The sequence below is a fragment of the Amblyomma americanum genome, chromosome 3, assembly GCF_052857255.1.
Source record: "Amblyomma americanum isolate KBUSLIRL-KWMA chromosome 3, ASM5285725v1, whole genome shotgun sequence".
NCBI lineage: Eukaryota > Metazoa > Arthropoda > Arachnida > Ixodida > Ixodidae > Amblyomma > Amblyomma americanum.
In genome coordinates this window covers 32083628-32102484 of record NC_135499.1, presented here as the reverse complement: position 1 = coordinate 32102484, position 18857 = coordinate 32083628, and the positions used below count along the sequence as shown (strand labels likewise).

The 18857-nt window shown below is 47.2% G+C and overlaps 2 protein-coding genes across 4 annotated transcripts in view; both read left to right on the top strand.

Annotated features, from left to right (window-relative positions):
- The window catches only part of Atg16 (Autophagy-related 16), a 187409-nt gene that overhangs the window by 122100 nt on the left and 46452 nt on the right, over nt 1–18857 (top strand). The window lies entirely within an intron of this gene.
- LOC144124504 (uncharacterized) lies at nt 15–6258 on the top strand. The gene is made up of 3 exons (XM_077657222.1): nt 15–2909; nt 3699–3760; nt 4114–6258. Exons 1-3 carry the CDS (start codon nt 2719–2721, stop codon nt 4461–4463), a joined length of 603 nt encoding a protein of 200 aa, XP_077513348.1. The 5' UTR covers nt 15–2718; the 3' UTR covers nt 4464–6258.

Sequence of the window (18857 nt, the reverse complement as noted above, 5' to 3'; positions counted from 1 at the left end):
GGACACCTCTGTGGGCATTCCTCATGTTGTTTCCATGATTTCGTACTGGCCCTTTGAGCGATAAGATGAGTGTTTTGAAAAAAAAGTAAACTGCTGACACTTCTGTGGACATGAGAATGGCACAGCGTTGTCGGTAGTTGTCGCACTCCGATGGAAGAGTAGCGTACTGTTCTTGCAGTTAACCATTCATACTGCTTTTAATCATTGAGTGCACATGAAAGCTTTTACATTTGGAAATTCCTAAAAGAGGCAGAGTGGCAGTGGATGGCTTATATTGCATCTAATGTTTAAACAAACTGCAGGAAACTAAACGTTTCAACAGAATTGAATTGCCTGTCGGGTTGTGTTTGATAACCAATAGTAAACTCTGAGATGTCTCGCAGTCTACTATAAAACCACGGAAAGCACTGAGGTGCTTAGGTATGCAGTGCGTGATGGCGTCAACTCAGGGCCAGTGCAGCAGTGGTCAATAGTTTACACCAGATTGCAGATGTCTTCATTCCTCGGGGCTTGATTTTGTGGCTGTCTTTTAAGCATTTCCAATTGATTTGGGTTAATGCCTTGCAGCTGATCGACAGTAGACTGTTGTTAACTCAAACCTCAATGGACCAGAGATTTTTGTTTGAATTATCAGAAGTGCACCTTAATATAACCCAAGACTGAATTTCATTTGCTGTATTGATATCTGTGCATACATATAGTATTTTGGATCTATTTGTCTGCGCAAATGTAGCGAAATGCTTTACTGTAGCAAAAAATATGGTGAAAGACAGTGGTAAGTTTGTTTCAAGTATGGTTGGAAAAAGTTATCAATAATGCGCTGGTTTCGCAATAGAGGAGATGAAAAAGTGTTGGAATCATCTGAAGGTCGATAAGTCAAGTGGCTACAAAAAAACTTCTTTTAAATTTTTTCGCAGCGCAGCAAGTTCAATTGATGAAAAAATAGACTGGTCGTCTGCTTTTAAGTGAAAAACTGCACAGCAATGACGGTTTTCGCAATTCCGTCATCTTTTGTGCATGCCCACTGCTGGGAATGCCAAGCATTATCATCATCATCATCAGCCTGACTGTACCCACTGCAGGGCAAAGGCCTCTGCCATGTCTCCCCATGTCTCTCCCATTAACTCTGTCCTTTGCCAGCTGCGGCCACCGTATCACTGCGAAATTCTTTATCTCAACCGCCACCTAACTTTCTGCCACCCCTTACTATGCTTGCCTTCTCTCCGTTACCCTTAAGGACCAGCGGTTATCTTGCCTTCGCATTTACATGCCGTGCCCAAGGCCATTTTCTCTTCTTGATTTCGACTAGGATGTCACTAACCCGCGTTTGTTCCCTCACCCACTCTACCCTCTTCCGCTCTCTTAATGTTACGCCTATCATTTTTCTTTCCATTACTGCAGTTCCTTTCTATCAATTTCTAGCGGACTATCGGTTACCTAGCCTTCACATTACATGCCCTGCCCAAGCCCACTTCTTTCTCTTGTTTTTGCCTAGGATGTCATTAACCCACGATCGTTCCCTCACTCACTCTGCTCATTTCTGGTCTCTTAATGTTACACCTATCATTTCTCTTTCCATAGTTCGTTGTGTTGTCCTTAATTTAAGTTGAACCCTTTTCTTTGGCCTAAAAGTTTCTGCCCTACAGGCAAGTACTGGTAAGGTACAGCTGTTATATACTTTTCTCTTGAGGGGTATTGGTAAACTGCCATTCGTGATGTGAGAGAACCTGCCCTATGCGCTCCACCCCATTCTTATCCTTCTAGTTATTTCCCTCTCGTGATCCGGATCAGCTGTCACTACCTGCCCTAAGTAGACGAATTTCTTTACCACTTCCAGCACCTCGCTGCCAATTGTGAACTGCTGTTCCCCTGCGAGACTGTTGATACATTGCTTTGGTTTTGTGCATGTTAATTTTTAGACCCACAGTTCTGCTCTGCCTGTCGAACTCATTGATTGTGCTTTGCAGTTCATCTCCTGAGTGACTCAGCAAGGCAGTGTCATCAGCAAATTGCAAATCATTTAGGTATTCTCCATTAACTCTTACCCCCAACTGTTCCCAATCCAGGTCTCGGAATACCTCCTGTAAACAGGTGGTGAATAGCATTGGCGAGGTGGTGCCTCCCTGTCGGACACCCTTTCTTACTGGAATTTTATTGCTGACTTTATGGAGGGCTATAGTAGCTGTGCAGTTGTTATAGATATCTTCCAATATTTTTACATAAGACTTTCAGCACCCTGATTCTGCAATGCCTGCATGACTGCTGAAGTTTCGACTGAGTCAAATGCTTTCTCGTAATCAATTAATGCTGTATATAGGGGTTGGTTATATTCTGCACATTTCTCTATCACCTGGGCCCGAATTACGGAACTCGCTCTAAAGTTGTAGAGCATTACGTCAAAATGACGACAGCATGATGACAAGGCGAGACGTCAACGCGTGACGGAACGCGGAATCAACCAATGGCTAGTAGGGGGCCGCCCCGGAAGAGTTTATTTGCACGACAAGAGGCCAATTTGCACGGCAAGGGGCCGTATGTTAACTTTTTTATAAGAACACGCAGTGAATAAAATAAACATTGTTTTATTCTTTCATAAAAGTGTATTTCACTCTCACTGCCATGAAGTAAAACAAGAAGGACATTCACTTTTGCAAATAACTGCTTTCGTGGGTAAGTTTTGTTGCCATGAGGGCGCGCTGGCAGATGTAAACACTGAACATGGCGGCCTTCAAAAAAACAGCTGATCCCACGGCTAGTTCCTGCTTTTTTACGCGTCGTCTGAAATCAAGGTTCTATTTGGTTGTCCAAAGTGAGCGGATAACAATTATCGAAGCCAGTGAAGGTCACGGGCCTCCAGAAAGAAGCCTGCACGAAACGTCGGGCCTGAAAATCGACGAAGACAACTTGAGGTAAGCCTGTGTTATTGGTTTAAAGATGCCACATGCCAAGCATATGATTTGGGTTCTGTTTCTTTCACTTTGGCAAATACAAGACGTCCACGAAGCACGGCTTGTTGGATAAAATCAACTTTTTTGGCTTCATAAACGTCTGGCACAAATGATTCAGTTGGGAAGGAGCAAGAACCAAGCAAGGCGGTTGGGCGCACGCTAACAACCTTGCTCGTTTTCGGTCATTCTTGGCTGTGCTATAAGTTGCTGCAGCGCAGCACACGCATATGTTCCTGTAAAAACATATTAGCCCGAACTCAGAGCAAAGGTTTTTCCCTGTTATTCCCTGCTTTCGAAAAGCGGAGCAGAAACTATTCCCTGTTTGTTTTCCCCGCTGTGTTCGCTGCTGCAATTCTCTAAGCGGGAATTATAGTCTCGAAATGGCGCCAACACGAAGAATGCCGAGTGAGCAAGAGCTTATCATAATAGAGTTTATGGAGAGCCATCCGCTCTTGGCTCGGGCTTCTGCCGACCTAACAAACTCATACACAGCTGTTGAAAAGCGCGAGCTGTGGATCCAGCTTGCGTCGATTCTCAACAACAAGGGGTCGGCCGTTTAAAAACATGATGTCTGTGCCTTGCGCCTTGCTAGCACAGTTTATTCCATCTGTGGTGTATTTTAGTCTTGGAGGAGGTGCAGGAATGCATAGACAAGTGGTTGAGCATTATTGATTGCTTCTATTTTGCTAGTGCTCTTTTAGTTTCATGGTTTGCCAGTACCAATCAGCCGCACCTTTTACCCTGTTACAGCAGAGGAGATGAACGGGGAGCCTCAGCAAGTTGTCGACAAGACACACGGAGCCCCACAGACCGTGAGTTGGCTTGCCATTATTCAAGCTCCATACTACCCTTTCTGGCAGCTGCTTGAAAGTAATAGCACTATACTCTCTGGCAGCATTTGCAGCAGTAGCCAAAATACTGCAGTGATTCTACAGTACACTCAAAACTATCTCTCTCTGGCTTTGCCACGCAGTGCAGAATGTTTATTTCTCTTGCAGTGAGGCTGTGACATCTCCTAGCAGTCTAGCAAATGTGCACATGAAATATGCTACAACAATGCTGCCCAAGATTGCTGTCCTGTATATTTATGTCAAGTCCTCTAACACATTGTACCAAATGTTTTGCGTATTCCACCACGTGATGAGCACATTTTCTTTCCCGACAGCTACACCAGTGCCCTCGCCGCAGCCCTCACAGCAGCACACACCAGAGCCCCCACTGCAGCCCTCAACGTGTGCCACGCCTAGCCTTCTTGAGAAGCGACAGCGAGACGATGGGGCCAATAAGGTGCTGCGCCAGATGCTGTATGAATCGCATCGTTTGGATTCCCTTACTGACGCCCGGAACCGCCAGGACGCTGCTTTTCAGCAGAGTATGCTGGAGGTGTGTACTCGCTGCGCACTCTGCACTTTGAAGAGTCGAAGCCGTCACCTGAAGCATAATTATCAGTGCTCTCTTTTGAGCACCTCTACTTCTGTTTTGGCGCCTCTTGTGGGAGGTAGTTGGGACAGCTGAGTTTATGAAACTGACACGAGTCTTCTACAACCATACTTTGTCCAAAATATCTCCAGCACCTGACATTTTACATAAAGCTTAAGCGAGATCTCAAAATTGGTTGTCAGTAATAATTTGTAATTGGAAGTAGTTTTACATGCAGGCCATATGCGAGGTGACAGATGCTGTGCAGGCGTCAAATGGTCAGCAAGAGCTGCTCATCCGGAACGTGAACCTACTGACGCTAATCTTACAAGCCACCTGCGCCACATTGAATTGTTCATATTTATGTGCATTATTTGCTTGTTTTTATTTTTATGAAAGAACATCTTCATATGTTTATATTTATTCAAGAACATTATTTACTTCTCTGCCAGGTGCAGACTCATTGAACTATTTTTAGTTTGCTTGTTAAAATTTCTGCTTTATGTGTTTGTTTATTTACATTGTCTGCTTCTCTGTCAGGTTTCTGTTTTTGTATTTATTCAAGATAATCTCTGCCATGTGCCATAGCATCATTTTTTTATTTCTTGTAAGCTCTGCAGGCCCGGATGCTTCACACTGTTTATTTTCTTCAAGTTATGTAATTTAAGCTCTGCCAGGTGTGAAAGCCTCCTATACTCTTTTATTCTCCATTCCTTTCAAATGTTTACCTGCAGCTGTGGCAGGTGCACAAGGTGCAATTTCTAGTGCTTGTTTTCTTTCATTGCAATATGTGGGCAAGTGCAATATGTGGGGTAAAGTTGTTCTGAAGTGACTGTAGTTATGAAGGGCATCATAATATCGGGATTCTGGATAAATATTGAACACTTCGATTTTGTGTCTGTTAAGGTTGTTTGCATGTTCCTGAACCGTTTTTTTTCGCATTACTTTTCCTGCTTTTCCGTACAGTGTCCATTGCGTGCATTGTAACATGTTCTATCCTCAGTAGACCCGAGGAAAAATGAGGCTTGCCAGCATTCGTCCAAAGTCACTTTTGAACTAGTGTTGAATGCAGGCAAAAAAAAATTTGGCGGACGCTTGAGCTCCGTATTTGAAGGTATGATGCAACAATGTTAATGGCTCTCGTTTGTGGGTCCCTTTTACAACTTCAAACGCAGCCATGTTGGCATCATCGTCTGTGATACTCGTGTGTCTTTTACACGTAACATGGTTTTTTAGTCCAGTAAAATCTACGAAGAGCAATGTCTTGTGTAGCACTTGCTGTGCATTCCACCAGTTATGTAATGTGTTTCAGCAAAGTGCAAACCAGGGCTACATCGGGCCTACAAGTATGCACAACATGCCAAACCTGTGATTACTAGCATTCAAGCTGGCAGTAAAGATGAAGCTTTTTTTTTAAGGGCAAACAGCGCGTAAGACTTAGACGGAAAGCAAAGAAAACATAGGACGAGCGCTCATCCTGTGTTTCCTGTGCTTTCCGGCTATGTCTTTCGCACTGTTCGCCTTAAAAATGTACAGCCAACTCGCCCGTTTGGCCACAGTGTAAGATGCAACGGTTCTTGTGCAATCTCTGCACAGCACTCGACAAGGCATATGCAAATCACTGTTGATGCTGCATGCTTTTGTTTCCCTGCTGTGTGTTACAGTTGGGAAACTAGTATGAACAGCTGTGGCGAAAAAAATTATTGTGACCAATGAATAAACGTGGTGCAAAAACAAACGCTTTACTGGTGCCTAGCAGTCTCCACACCACACTTTTCCCTCGTGCACATTCATCAAACACATAGTTACCGCAAGCAACTGTTTGCCTAAGTGGGCAGGTCGACGTAAGCAACGGCGAAAGACGGTGTACAAGGATGCATTTCACTTGTTAGACGAGCTGTTTCGGCGTGTATTTCGACTTGAGAAGGAGAAAGTGCAGTAGCTGTGCGGCAAGCTTGCTGATGCACTGAAAGGCGTACTGGTGACCACTGCCGGTGGAGCAGCAGTTGGTGTGTGCGCTTCATATCTTGCCACTGGAGGCTTTCAAGCACACGTAAGAAAAAGTAATTTACAAATGCTGGAATGTGGCTACCAGTGGCCAAGGGCAGCATATCACACAGGGGCTCACGCACTAACAGAGGGCAATGGCACTTCCCGTAGCAAGAGTGGCTACGACAACTCGCCACGCCAGCACGGCGAGTCATTGCAGCCACAGCTGCCAGATGGTCTAGGGCTTACTGCCGGTGGTGCTGCTGTTGCCGCTGCTGCTGCCGCTGCTGCTGTCGCCGCACGATCTGCAGGTGTGCTTGCCTCTGCGGACGGGTTGTGCCAAAGAGGCCAATTATATGGTCTCGCATGGCTCTACCACGCAGGTAGGTCATGCGGGATCCTGTCCCCGCCAAGCAGAGGTGGTCCATTGTTGTCAGGGTCATCAGTAGTGTCGTCTTCGTCTGCAGCCAGGGCTTCTTCAAGACAGATGTTGTGCAATGCAGCACACGCTGCAATGATGACCACCGCCCGCTCCGGCTCGTAGTGGAGTGTCCGGTACCTTTGAAGGCACCGGAAGCGGCTTTTGAGAACACCAATGCAGCGTTCCACAACACATCGCATTGAGGCGTGTGCTGCGTTGTACTGCCCTTCTGCAGTGTTTGCACCAGGATGCCCTGACACTGGTGTGAGCAGCCACGGCTCCAGTGGATATCCACTGTCTCCTGCACGACCAAAATTTGCAGTGAAGTGTGTTGTAGCCTATGTAATAAATGATTCATATCAAGCAGCTCAAAGCCAGTATGCTGAACCAGAATTCATAGGTATGCAGAAGATTCATGACTAAGGGGTACCTCTGTAAGCACAGCCTTCTAGGTTAATGATGTACTGTGATATCCTACACGACAATAACGATGTGCACACCTCTTCTGCCTTGGTTTTTTACGCTTGAAATACGATTCACTTTATAACAATGTTTCTTGTGCCTGTGCACCAGCAGTAACAGTAAATACACAAAAATAAATACGATACATCATACTGTTGCATGTCATCCATGTTATAACCCGCCTCATTTAGGTATGAGCCACTGCTGTAGCTTAATACGTGCTGTCGAAGTGGCCCGATGATCAATAGGCTGCTTACCCAGAAGAAACTCTCCATCCTCCAGCAGCCCGTGCTCCACCTTCCGACGCAGCCATGAGTAGCGCCAAGAAAAGGCATCGTGACAAGACCCCGGGCAGCGAGGGTCGACCGCAAGGATCTTCATGTCTGCGTCGCAGATCTGCGAGAAACACAGGCAGACAATCTTGGACGTGAACTTCCACTGTCGAGGTCGCGGGTTTCGAACCCATGCGGTCAGAAAGCCAGTCTACTCACGATCACGGTGTTCATCGCGTAGTATCCTTTGCGGCTCCAGAATGCTGCCTGGTTTGCTGGGTCTCTCCGCAGCGCTTTTATGGCAATCAGTGTGCCGTCGACGCAGCCGACGACGCCGGAGATGGTGCCGCGGGGAAGGAAGGTCGCCTTCGCTGCCGCTTTTTCTTCGGGGTGCGCCGGGAAACGCACCCATTCCTTCTGTGCGCCGACTTTGCAGATGGCCTCAGCCACACGCCGCACGCACTTGCTCACCGTCGGTTGTGCGAGGCCGACGGTCTGCTCGTTGCCGACGCACACTTGAAAGCCCCCGGAGGCAAAAAAACGGAGAGCGCACAGCACCTGCCACCGCACCGACAAAGCGCTCGTCCGTATGCCTCGCAGTTCATCTGCAAGTTCGCCGTACAACCACTCCACTTTCTCCTTATCGAGTCGAAATAACCGACGGAACAGCTCGTCCGGCAAGTCATACGCGTCCTCGTACACCGTCCTTCGTCGTTGCTGGCGCCGACGTTGCCGCCTCCGCCACCAATAAACAGCAGACGCCGCCGCCGCCATTTTCCCTCTAAAACTCTGTAGACCGACTCTTCGTGGTCGCAAAAAACAGTCTAAAACCGCGGGCATAATTAGGTGTTCAACGTCATGCGTTTTTTCTTGTCCGTGACGCCATTGCAGCTTCCCGTGACGCAACTTTTCAAAATGGCGCCGGCGACCAATAGGAGCGGGCATTTTAGAGCGCTCTCAATTGTAGAGCGGTCGGAGCGAGTTCCGTAATCCGGGCCCTGGTTGATAATGGGAATATGGTGTATGCGTATTGTCGAGTGGCCTTTAAAAAAGCCTGCCTGATCTAAGGTTGTACTAGCTCTACTAGTGATTACCTTAGTACATACTTTATAGGCAACTGACAGTAAGCTGATCGGTCTGTAATTTTTCAAGTCCTTGGCATCTTCTTTCTTGTGAATTGAGATAATATTTGCGTTCTTCCTAACTCCTGGTACAGTAGAGGTCGTTAGGCATTGCGTATACAGAATGGCTAGTTTTTCTCACGTAGTCTCCCCTCCATCCTTCAACAAATCTGCTGTTACCTGATCGTCACCAGCTGCTTTCCCCCTTTTCATTGCTCCTAAGGCTTTCTTTACTTCCTCTTTCGTTACTGGTGGGATGACGCATTGCTGTGCGCTACTGCCTCTCTCATTAACTTAACCTGGCAACGTTTAACGCTAGACTAGACTAGTCTAGGCTAGGCTAGGCTAGACTAGACTAGACTAGTGAGGCTAGACTAGATGTGCTGGTCGGGAAACTAGTCGGTATTAAATGGGATGTTATAGGTCTTAGTGAGATCAGAAGGACAGGTGAGGCGTATACAGTACCAAGGGAAGGGCACATACTGTGCTAGCATGGATTATCAGACAAACAAGAACTAGGTGTGGGATTCCTCATTAATCAGGATATAGCTGGCAACGTAGAGGAGTTCTGTAGTACTAATGAGAATGGGGCTTCGTTCAAAGCTTCTGTAGATACAGCGAATCGACAGTGAACGAAGTAAAATCACAGTACATTGTACTGATGGACGACTTCGGTGTGAATGTAAGCTTGAAGCAGGCCGGAAACCAGGTGGTAGGCGACTATGGTATAGGCTCCAGGAATAGCAGGGAGGAGTCTTAGTAGAGTTCGCAGAGGAGAATAATCATGGATCATGAATACCTTCTTCAGGAAATGAGAGAACAGGAAGTGGATGTGAAAGAGCCCCAACGGTGAGAATAAAAATGAAATAGACTTCATAGTATGGCATCGGGCAGGATGTGGAGGTCTTCGGAAAGATGCATTATAGCGACCACAGAATGGTAAGGTCTCAAATTAGCTTAGACTTGAAGAAGGAACTGCAGAAACTAGTGAAGCGAGAGCCCATTAACGAGTTAGCGCTAATAGGGAAAGTAGAGGAATTCAGGATATCGCTGCAGAACAGATATTTGGCTCTAACTGAGGAAGACAATCTTAATCGAAGCTCTTAATTGAAGCTTAAGTTAAGCTCAGAAAATAAAACCATGCCGCAACGGGGTACTCCGATTCACACGGCCCCCCTTTGGGCCACGTTGGAGCTAACCGGTTTGAAGGGTTTAGATATCCAGTTCACGCTCTTTTGTGCTCTAGGACGTCGGAGCGAGACAAAATGTTTGAATTAACCGCATTCAAAAGAAAGCGGCGTTTGAGTAAGCGGCTTTAAAATGCATTGAAAATATAGCCGGCCAGCCGAAATTTTGAAATTTGATTGAATTAACCAAAACTACAAATTATAAGAGTTTGAACTATCGCAAATCTGCTGTGATCTGTGCCATCAGTTCATAGTGCTCAGTCCATTTTATTTAGCTAGCACAAGTTTCAAAGACTCCCAAAGGGTTTTGGTGCAAACTGTGCATATATAGCCGACGGGCAATTCGGACTCCAATAATTCGGACTTGTAGGATATTTCGGACCTCGATGGGGCACCGTCAGTCACCCCATAGAAGCGCATACATATTTGCGATGGATATTTCGGACTTGAATAGTCCGAAAGTTCGATTTTTTTGGGACTAATTTCAGTCGCCTACGGGCCAAAATCGGCCATCTTATCGGCTTTTCGCCGGCGCAAAAGGCGCCATCTTGGATTGAGGTGGATTTACACTGCAGTTGGCTTGGCTTGACACACTTTCGGTAGCTCATTGTTGCCAGTAGAGGTCTCTGCGATCTCTGACACTTCGAGGTGGCAGCCGGATTGTCGCCGACGTTTGTCGCCGAAGTTGTCGCGGGCAGTTATCACTTGTCCCATACGTTGAAAATTTGTTGTTGGGGGAAGGAAATTGACCATTTGCGGAAGAGCGAGTGCCATCTGTCGTACAACCGGGGAAGCTCCGCCGGCACTTTTGGTTGGAAAGGGGCTATCGAGCTAACATGGGCAAGGCGGCGTTCAGCAGTTCACGTGCGCTTGTTTTGTTGTTTTAGTGTTGTTTCTTTGATGGAAACATGCGTCTGCCAAAGAAAGAGGTTGATAGAAGAGGAGAACATCCCATTTCCATTTTTAGAAACTGGGTGGAGCAATGACTTTTCATGTTGTAGCCTGAAAAACGACCATGTGTGGCAATAGCTGCACTCCTACTACCTCATCGGAACGCCGAATGACCAAATAAAAATGTGCATGAATGTGCACCAATGCACGGGCGAGTGTAACGACTCACTCTCCTAATGCGCACAGACGTTTATGTTTGCGCTTCATTGATAGGGCAGGAGTTTCTGCTAAATTCATGCAGCACCTTTTGCCGCAGGCCACACTTAACTGATTAGTAAGCAACCTGTTGTACTATCTCAATCCCGGCTTGTGCTGATATGGCGGAGCTTTGCTTTGCATGCTAACCGGCTGTGGGAGCGTTAGAATGCATGGATATACGCGAGGCTGCGCTCTGCCGTGCTCCCGCTGTTCAGATAGCACAATTTGACATTGTAGCATTTATGGTGAATGATCATACTAGTATATATATCATTCGGTTGTCACCGAATACGCACGTGCGTCGATGCCAATACTCTTCTAGAACGACCGAGCTGTGTAGACTTGGCAGCAAGCGCGAAATGTAGCAGGAACACCCGTTTCGAAACGTGGTGGATGCGCACTTTACCGGCTCCATCAACGGCTTAGTGTTTTGCGTCTTGTATCTTGGCGCAGCTTTTATTACGTCGAAGTCTCGCAGTTGCAAAGCGCTGGTTAGTTTAGACAGAAAAACATTGCAGTTACATGGCAGTTACAGCTCACATCAGTCACCGCACTACAGCGCAGGAATGCACGGCCGGCTCATGTTTTCCAACCAAATCCAAATCCCCTACAGAGGGCGCTGGCTGCGGCTTCACCGCGCATGCGCAGAAACTTTTCCGCAAATGGTCAGTTGTGCAGGAGCTATCTCACATCTCGGCGGGAAGGGATATAGGTGGGACTGAGAGAAGAAAGGAAGAAAGAGGCGCCGTAATGGAGTGCTCCGGAATAATTTCGACCACCTGGGGATCTTTAATGTGCACTGACATCGCACAGCACACGGGCGCCTTTGCGTTTCGCCTCCATCGAAACGTGTCCACCGCGTTTGGGTTCCAACCCGGGTACTTCGGATCAGTAGCCGAGCGCCTTAACCACTGAGCCACCGCAGCAAGTCTCATACGTTCGCCACTCGCCGTTTCGTCACTTAGGTTTCTCTGACCGTGTCGACCGAGTGGCGCTCAGTCTTCACGAAGTTACATCCGTTCGGCGATTTGTGATTGCGTCTGGCGGTTCCGCTGCTTTGAAAGAAAAGTGCCTTATCTTTGCGTGTGTTTAACGAGCGGTGTGGTGCATACTCGGGCTGTAGACAACATGGCCCCGCCGGGTCCGTCAAAGAAGCGTGGGAAGTATTCCAGCTAAATGCGGTGACCTTGCTGTCTAGCGTGTACAGTGAAAGCACAACTTTGGTGCAAATACAGGCGCAGATCGTCGCCAGCAAGAGAAATCTTCCGCAAGGTAATGTCAGTGACATTTTTAAGTCGATTTCATCTGAATAAAGTTATTTTTTTGTTCCTCACGGATTTTTCGGACTGTTCGATTATTCGGACCATTTTTCGGGTCCCTTCAAGTCCGAAAAATTGGTCGGCGACTGTAGTTCTTACTACACAAGTGCGCTTTGCAAGAAGCCATTATGCCATTAAACTTCTTTACTCACACAGTGACAGTCACATTCTTGGGGCTGGTCTCTTACTGTACACTTTAAGATTCCTTTGTTGTTATTTCAAAGCACAATTCAGACTTCATTGGGTTTTGTTGCTGTTAGCACGCACATTCAGCCCTTCAAGAGTGCATATGTGCAGTCTGCCATGATTGGCACACTCGCTTGTGCAGCTGTTGACGCCATCTATTTGGACCTGTAACAGCAGGTAACATGCACGATGTACCCGAAGAAATCCGAAGAATTTTGAGCACATCAGGCTTCAATAAATTTTCCAGTGGCAGAAACATCTGCTTAAGTAAGGGCAGCTTGAAGCTAGGAGAAAGCCATAAATGGGAACATAATGCACCCATTGCTGGGGGTGTTATATCTATACATGATATTTCGTCTAAGACTTTACACAATTTTCGAAAATAGGCTTTTTGAGTTAGAAGGGCATTTTTTCATTGAAGAACATTGTCAGCGGTGTAGTACATCATGCAGCTAAGACGTGCTAACTAGCAGGCTGGTTAACTGATATCGAATAACACCCTGTATATACAGCTGAACCTCGCAGTAGATAAGCTTATCTGTAGCCGAGGGATCCCTACCATGAAAAACTAATTGCCTTGCCGAAGCTGGTCCAAAATAACATTGCTCGTTTTGTCTGGTCTAGCTTTAACCGTACGGCTTAGTAACATGTATTAAAGCTGTTTCCTTACTGCTCTTAGCAGCCTGCCAAAAGATAGCACGTATGAACCTTTTTCATAAGCTGTACCGTCATCCCACACTACGCAATTCCCTCATTACCTCATCCAGATATGTGTACACTGCATTGATCATCGTCACAAAGTTGGAATTAAAACATGTTACACCATATCTGCATTTCAGTTCTTGCCTTGTGCCTCACATAAATGGAACCACCTTCCTCCCGCAGAAATTATCGACATTAGTGGTAACCAGCATTTTTGAACTGCACTAGGTAGCATTTTATAACAGAAGGATGAAAACTATATTGGTTATTTGTAACCACTCCCCTCTAAATGCCTTTGGCCCTGTGGGTTCGATAAATAAATAAAAATGCATTGCTCCCACGCTAGCAATGCGCTTCTCGTAGCGACGTTCCACCCGCCGGCGTGGCGGCAGCAGCACATTTCTCTCTAGGCGTTGCTAGGTTTAACCTGCTCCAGTTCGAAGCCACAGCAGATGGTTATTTAAAAGTAGATACTGACAATCATAAGATGTCTAATCTTGTTAGCATTGGACTCTAAACAGAATAATGTCTCATTAAAATTAAGGTTAAGTTGATTTCTGCCATGCCTTTGGCAGCGAAGTGCGTCTGCGAAAACCACCAATAGGCTTCACTATGTGTGGCGGGTTTTGCCGCCAGACTGAGTGACGGTCGTCTTCTTGCTGTCACTTGGAAAATGAGTACTAGAGGCTGAAGGCTGCCCTCAAGCACACTCCACATTCACCTTGTCACATGGTATTACAGTGCTAGCACTGCCAGGTTAGTGTCTAAGACTGCACAGCCGACCCGGTGCTCTGCATGAAAAGTGATCGTGGGTATGGCAATAGAAGTGCCACTTGCAGAGGTACAGTGCAGCGTTCAATATATCTAATGCGAGCCTGATAAACACGAACAACAGTGTTATACTTTTGCATGGAATTTTCAAGGGGATAACCTGACTCTGGTATAAACAATAATTTGATATGTCCGAGATCGGTGGTGAATGTTATTTAATGCAGATTATAACGTTACTGCACATTTCAAACGTTAGAAAGCCACTTCAAAACAACAGATTCTTTGATTATAAAGAATTGTTTCGGCATGTCCGATTACAAGAAGCTCCTTTAGATGGCACCAGCTATGGAGTGAAGCAATTGCGAATTGAGCAACAGACCAGGCGGCCATCCTGCAGCAACTCCCCTCTGCCTTTCCTCTTTATTGCCAAAGAAGGTTAACACCTAGCGCAGTGCCTGTCCCTCAGGCTCCTACAGTGGATAGGTGGTAGCCAGGCAAAGCATTCACACCTCTCGCACCCATCAACAGCCCCCTGAAGCAGCGGTGTAGTCTTGCAGCCCTTGTAGTAACCATCCTGCAGACCGGCTGTCCCAACTGAAGCTAACTGGCCCGGAGGTGGTGAAAATGGTGGCGGCTTTCTTTCCAGTGAACCTTTTCCACGTGGCACTACTCTAATGCAGAGAGGCTCCCTAGCTGGCATTTGGTCCCTCGTTGCCGGCTCGTATTGCTCTGCAGGGAAGCCAGCCTAACTTGCATTTTTCGCCACTTCTGGAATTGCCATGTACACTTTCAGGACAATGCTAAAACTTGATCCTCCTGTACTCTTTCTATTTGCTCTCAACACTTGCTTGCAGCCTGTTGGCAACCACAGGCCTCCTCAACCAATTAGGAGAATGCACAGATCTATGATGTGGGTGGTCACCGTTGCTGGGACCTAGCCATTAGTTGGTGTGCAAAAGGCGCAAAATTAAAAAACAAACAAAAAAACGCACTATGCTAATGTACAACAAATGAAAAGCAAAACGTCACCATGTACACAACACCTCAAGCGCAGTCACCTCACCGTTCTCTTCTGAAACTGGAGGTGGGACTACACACGGACTCACACACCACGCACACAGGGAGCCACTTGTGCACCATTCTCCACCAAGCCTGCAGGCAAGTTCTCATTGCAGCCGTGGTGTTAACAAGCTCTTGCACCCTTGTCCTGGAGAAACCGGGTGCCATTTTTAGCGCTATTGGCAGATTGGTGTCTCCTGTAGGCCACGGCCGCAGGCAGCACCAGGTGCTCGATTTCTACTTGTGCGTTCTCGCATTCTCTGCACATCTCAGCCTTCACTTCAGCTGTAGTGTCAAAGCATTGACGATAGATCAGCGTTCGCAGTGCTGCTGCAAATGCCTCAAAAAGCAACATGTTGCCAACGCTATTGTCATACAGCTGCTCTTTGCTGATGGCCACCTTGTGGGATCAGCACAGGTGCAAGGTGGACTTGTCCTGCATAGATAGGGCCACTTGGTGCCCTCTTCCACTGGCACTCGCACCTTGATGACCGTGTTGTTCTTCTGCTTTGTCTCTTTGGAGTCGAGGCGTGCCAGGAAGCAGAATTTCTGGCGCAGCAGGTTTACTCTCCTTTACCAAGGCGTTCTGATGACTTAAAATGGAGGTAGTGGTAAATCTGCTGTGCCCATCAGTTTTCGTCCATTGGGCGAAGGCATCCCTCATATCCGAGTTTGCTTGTAGGCCTCCTGTTCCTCGAATGAGGACCACGCCATGTCACCTTGAATTGCCTTGGTGGCTACATGACCGTAGCAGCCTAGTGCAAAGCAGCTGATCTCTCTCTGGCCACTTTCGAGCCAGGCGTCGAGTGGGAGCTGACTCATCTCTCAAGTTTTGGTGTTCCGCAGGAAGTCGTGACCGACGACGGCCGCCCATACGACAGCAAAGAGTTTGCAGACTTCAATGCCTCGTGGTCCATTGTGCATTACACATCATCACCGCACTACCCCAGATCAAACGGACATGCAGAGAAAGCAATCAGTACAATAAAAATACACTCAGCAAGGCACAAGAGTCAGGAGAGGACCTGGACTTAGATCTCCTCAACTACCGAGCAACATCGACGTCCGCATTGCCATCTCCAGCTGAAATGTTGATGGGCCGAGTTCGCACATTGCTTCCTGTGCATCCAACTTTCCTGATTCCAAACTACCAAGTGAAAGCCCATCACTGAGGACTTCAGGCCCGTCAAATCAGACAGCACAAGCACGGCGACCAACACACGTCACCCTTGAAATGGCTTGAACCTGGACAACGGGTCTAGTTCAGACTGAATGATGAATGGAAATTGGGAAATATCACGCCTTTGGGACAAGAGCCACATTCGTTCATCATTGGGGGTCGATCACGAGGGGGGTCGATGTCGCAGGAACCGTTAACCCTTAAGGGCGGCACACCTGTCCCCCGTGGACCTGAGCCATCATCTCGAGCACAAAGGAATGCCGAAGACCTCTGCCCTTCGCTCAACGTGGATGAGACTTCTCGGCCAACACATGTACCCTGCAGCACCAGCAGCTGTTTGCTGGCCCCGGTGTATACCCGGTCTGGAAAAGTTCGTCCTCCGAACAGAGTTATATATAGCAGAAGCTAGCACTATGCGCCACCAAAGTTATGACTGCAACCAGCATGTAACCAACCTGGCTACACTTGAAGGGTGGGAGGGCTTCTGAATAAAAACTGGCGGCTGCATGTCTGGCGCAGCAGTCTGAGGGACGTTATTGTATGTGCAGGGTATGTGGTTTGATCGGGTCTAATCCATGCAAGTCATCCAATGTGGCTCGGAGTGCGAATCGCGGACCCACATATAACACAAGGCACTTAACTAATCCAGCGGGAAGATTGTGTGTGCTGTGTGCAAATCCAGGACAGCAAGGGCACGGTCAATCACAAGTCTGGTCACTTCCCACGATATGGTTGGCTACCCATGCGACTGTGGTATCGGCGGCTCCACTAGTGCATCTGGCGGCGAGTTCTCGTAAAGCTTTCGTATATTGGAAGTAAGGTGCTGAACTAAATCTGGCACCAGTTTTTTCATTTTTTTCATCTCTCAAGCATTGTGTAGTTGGTTTGCAGTCTAAAATAAGAGGCATATTGTCACGCGCATTCGGAAGAAGATCAACGTTCGGACAGATCGGTAGAGGAAAAAGAAGAGAAAGGGTAGAAGGACACTTGTAGGCTTCGTCTCGGTCCTGCTTTGATCCCACTGTAAATGAACGCCCGTGCGTACTAAGCACGTAAAAGTTTTGGTGGAGGTTCTGTGTTCTATCTATGCAAGGAGCCGTAGACTCGCTGGCTTCCCACCAATGCCATCAGGCATGACTGGGGATGATAATACCGAGCAATCAGCACTATCTACGGTTAACAACCGGCCACATTATCGAGAGCACCGGACATTCTTTGGAAAACCTGAGGAGGACGTTGATGAGTGGCTGAAACACCCTGAAAGAGTGAGGATATATAATCACTTGGATGCTGCTACTAAACTGGCTAACGTGGTGTTCTTCCTTGCTGCCACTGCCTTCGAGTGGTTCGACAACCACGAGGATTCACTAAGTACATGGGCTACCTTTACGAGCGAGATCAAGAAAAAGTTTTGGGACGACTCTGCAAAGAAGAAGCGTGCGGAACAGGCATTGTTTCACCGGGCACAAGTGCCCAGAGAAACTTGCACTGCATACATTGGAGCTATCTTAAAGTGCAGCGTTATTCCGCGGTGTTGGTGGTGAACCTTTGGTTCCACTTGGTGTGTGTGCTTCGAATGTTGTTATTGGTGGCCTAACGTTTAAAGCAGAATTTGCAGTGCTGCCTCGGTCAACGCATGATGTGATTCTTGGGATTGATTTTCTGCAAAAATGTGCTGGAACTTCAGACTGTCGTAAGGGAGAGATTGCTTTGAAATCTTCACTACTTTTGGCTCTTGTGGATGACTCAGCACCTGATTTTGGAGCATTTGTGATGGAAGAAGACACTATTGTACCAGCTTATCTGCAGCATTCGTGCGGGTTTTCTCTATTCGCAATAATCAGTGCGAATCTTTTGAAGCTGTAGTAGAACCTACGACACTTGCCTGCTCTAAGAAGAGTATCCTCGTGCCTCGTTGCATCTTTCCCGTGGTTAGAGGCCACACTGAGAGTCTAAGAGTCTGAGACGAAGAGAGTCTGCAAGATTGTTCGAAGTGAATGGATGCGGCAGGCAAGATTCTTCAAGGATGTGTTGTGGTCAAGATGCGCCAGCGGCATACCTCGCTATAACCACCGTGTTTTTCATGATTGGTGTAGGACTACAGACCAGCGTGTGGAATTCCTGTGGAACATCGTCCAGCCTTCTCTTCCCAAAGCCAAGAGGCGTTCTTCTGTGGGAGGGAAGCTTTTGGTACTTGGAGACATGGCTGTGGATCCAAGGCATGCACAAACTTTATGTCTTGGACCGAAGTTTTGCCTAGAATCGGGCATGATGACCGTCGAAAGGTTGGCACTTGCACGAGATGTGTCTTCTGAAGCCCCTGCTGCAGATCGACCTAAATGCGAGTCAGAGTGCATTGATGCCGTTTCTAGATGCGTTAGTTCGAAGGGGAAGTCTAAGCAGTTTAGCTCATTAGTCAACTATCTGTATGATAACCGCTTGCGCACAGTCCAGTCGGATAAGGAGGGTTTCTTTATAGTAATGTCAGAGGACCAGTTTTCTGTAAAGGCCCATGAAGCAGTTATGAAGAACTTCAAAAGTGTCACTAAGAACCCGGCGCAGAGCAAGCAGAAGGCGGTGACTTTACTTCAGAAGTTTTAAGTTAGAAGGTATAGCAAAGAAAGGGAAGGAAGCTGAACACCCGGTGCTAGAAATTTTCTTAAATGCTAAGA

Excerpts from the sequence above, each read along its gene's own strand:
- LOC144124504 (XM_077657222.1), top strand. The coding sequence starts at position 2,719 with ATGGCGGCCTTCAAAAAAACAGCTGATCCCACGGCTAGTTCCTGCTTT. Across the intron at positions 2,910-3,698 it reads ATCGACGAAGACAACTTGAG|CAGAGGAGATGAACGGGGAG; the intron begins GTAAGCCTGTGT and ends ACCCTGTTACAG. Across the intron at positions 3,761-4,113 it reads CACACGGAGCCCCACAGACC|CTACACCAGTGCCCTCGCCG; the intron begins GTGAGTTGGCTT and ends CTTTCCCGACAG.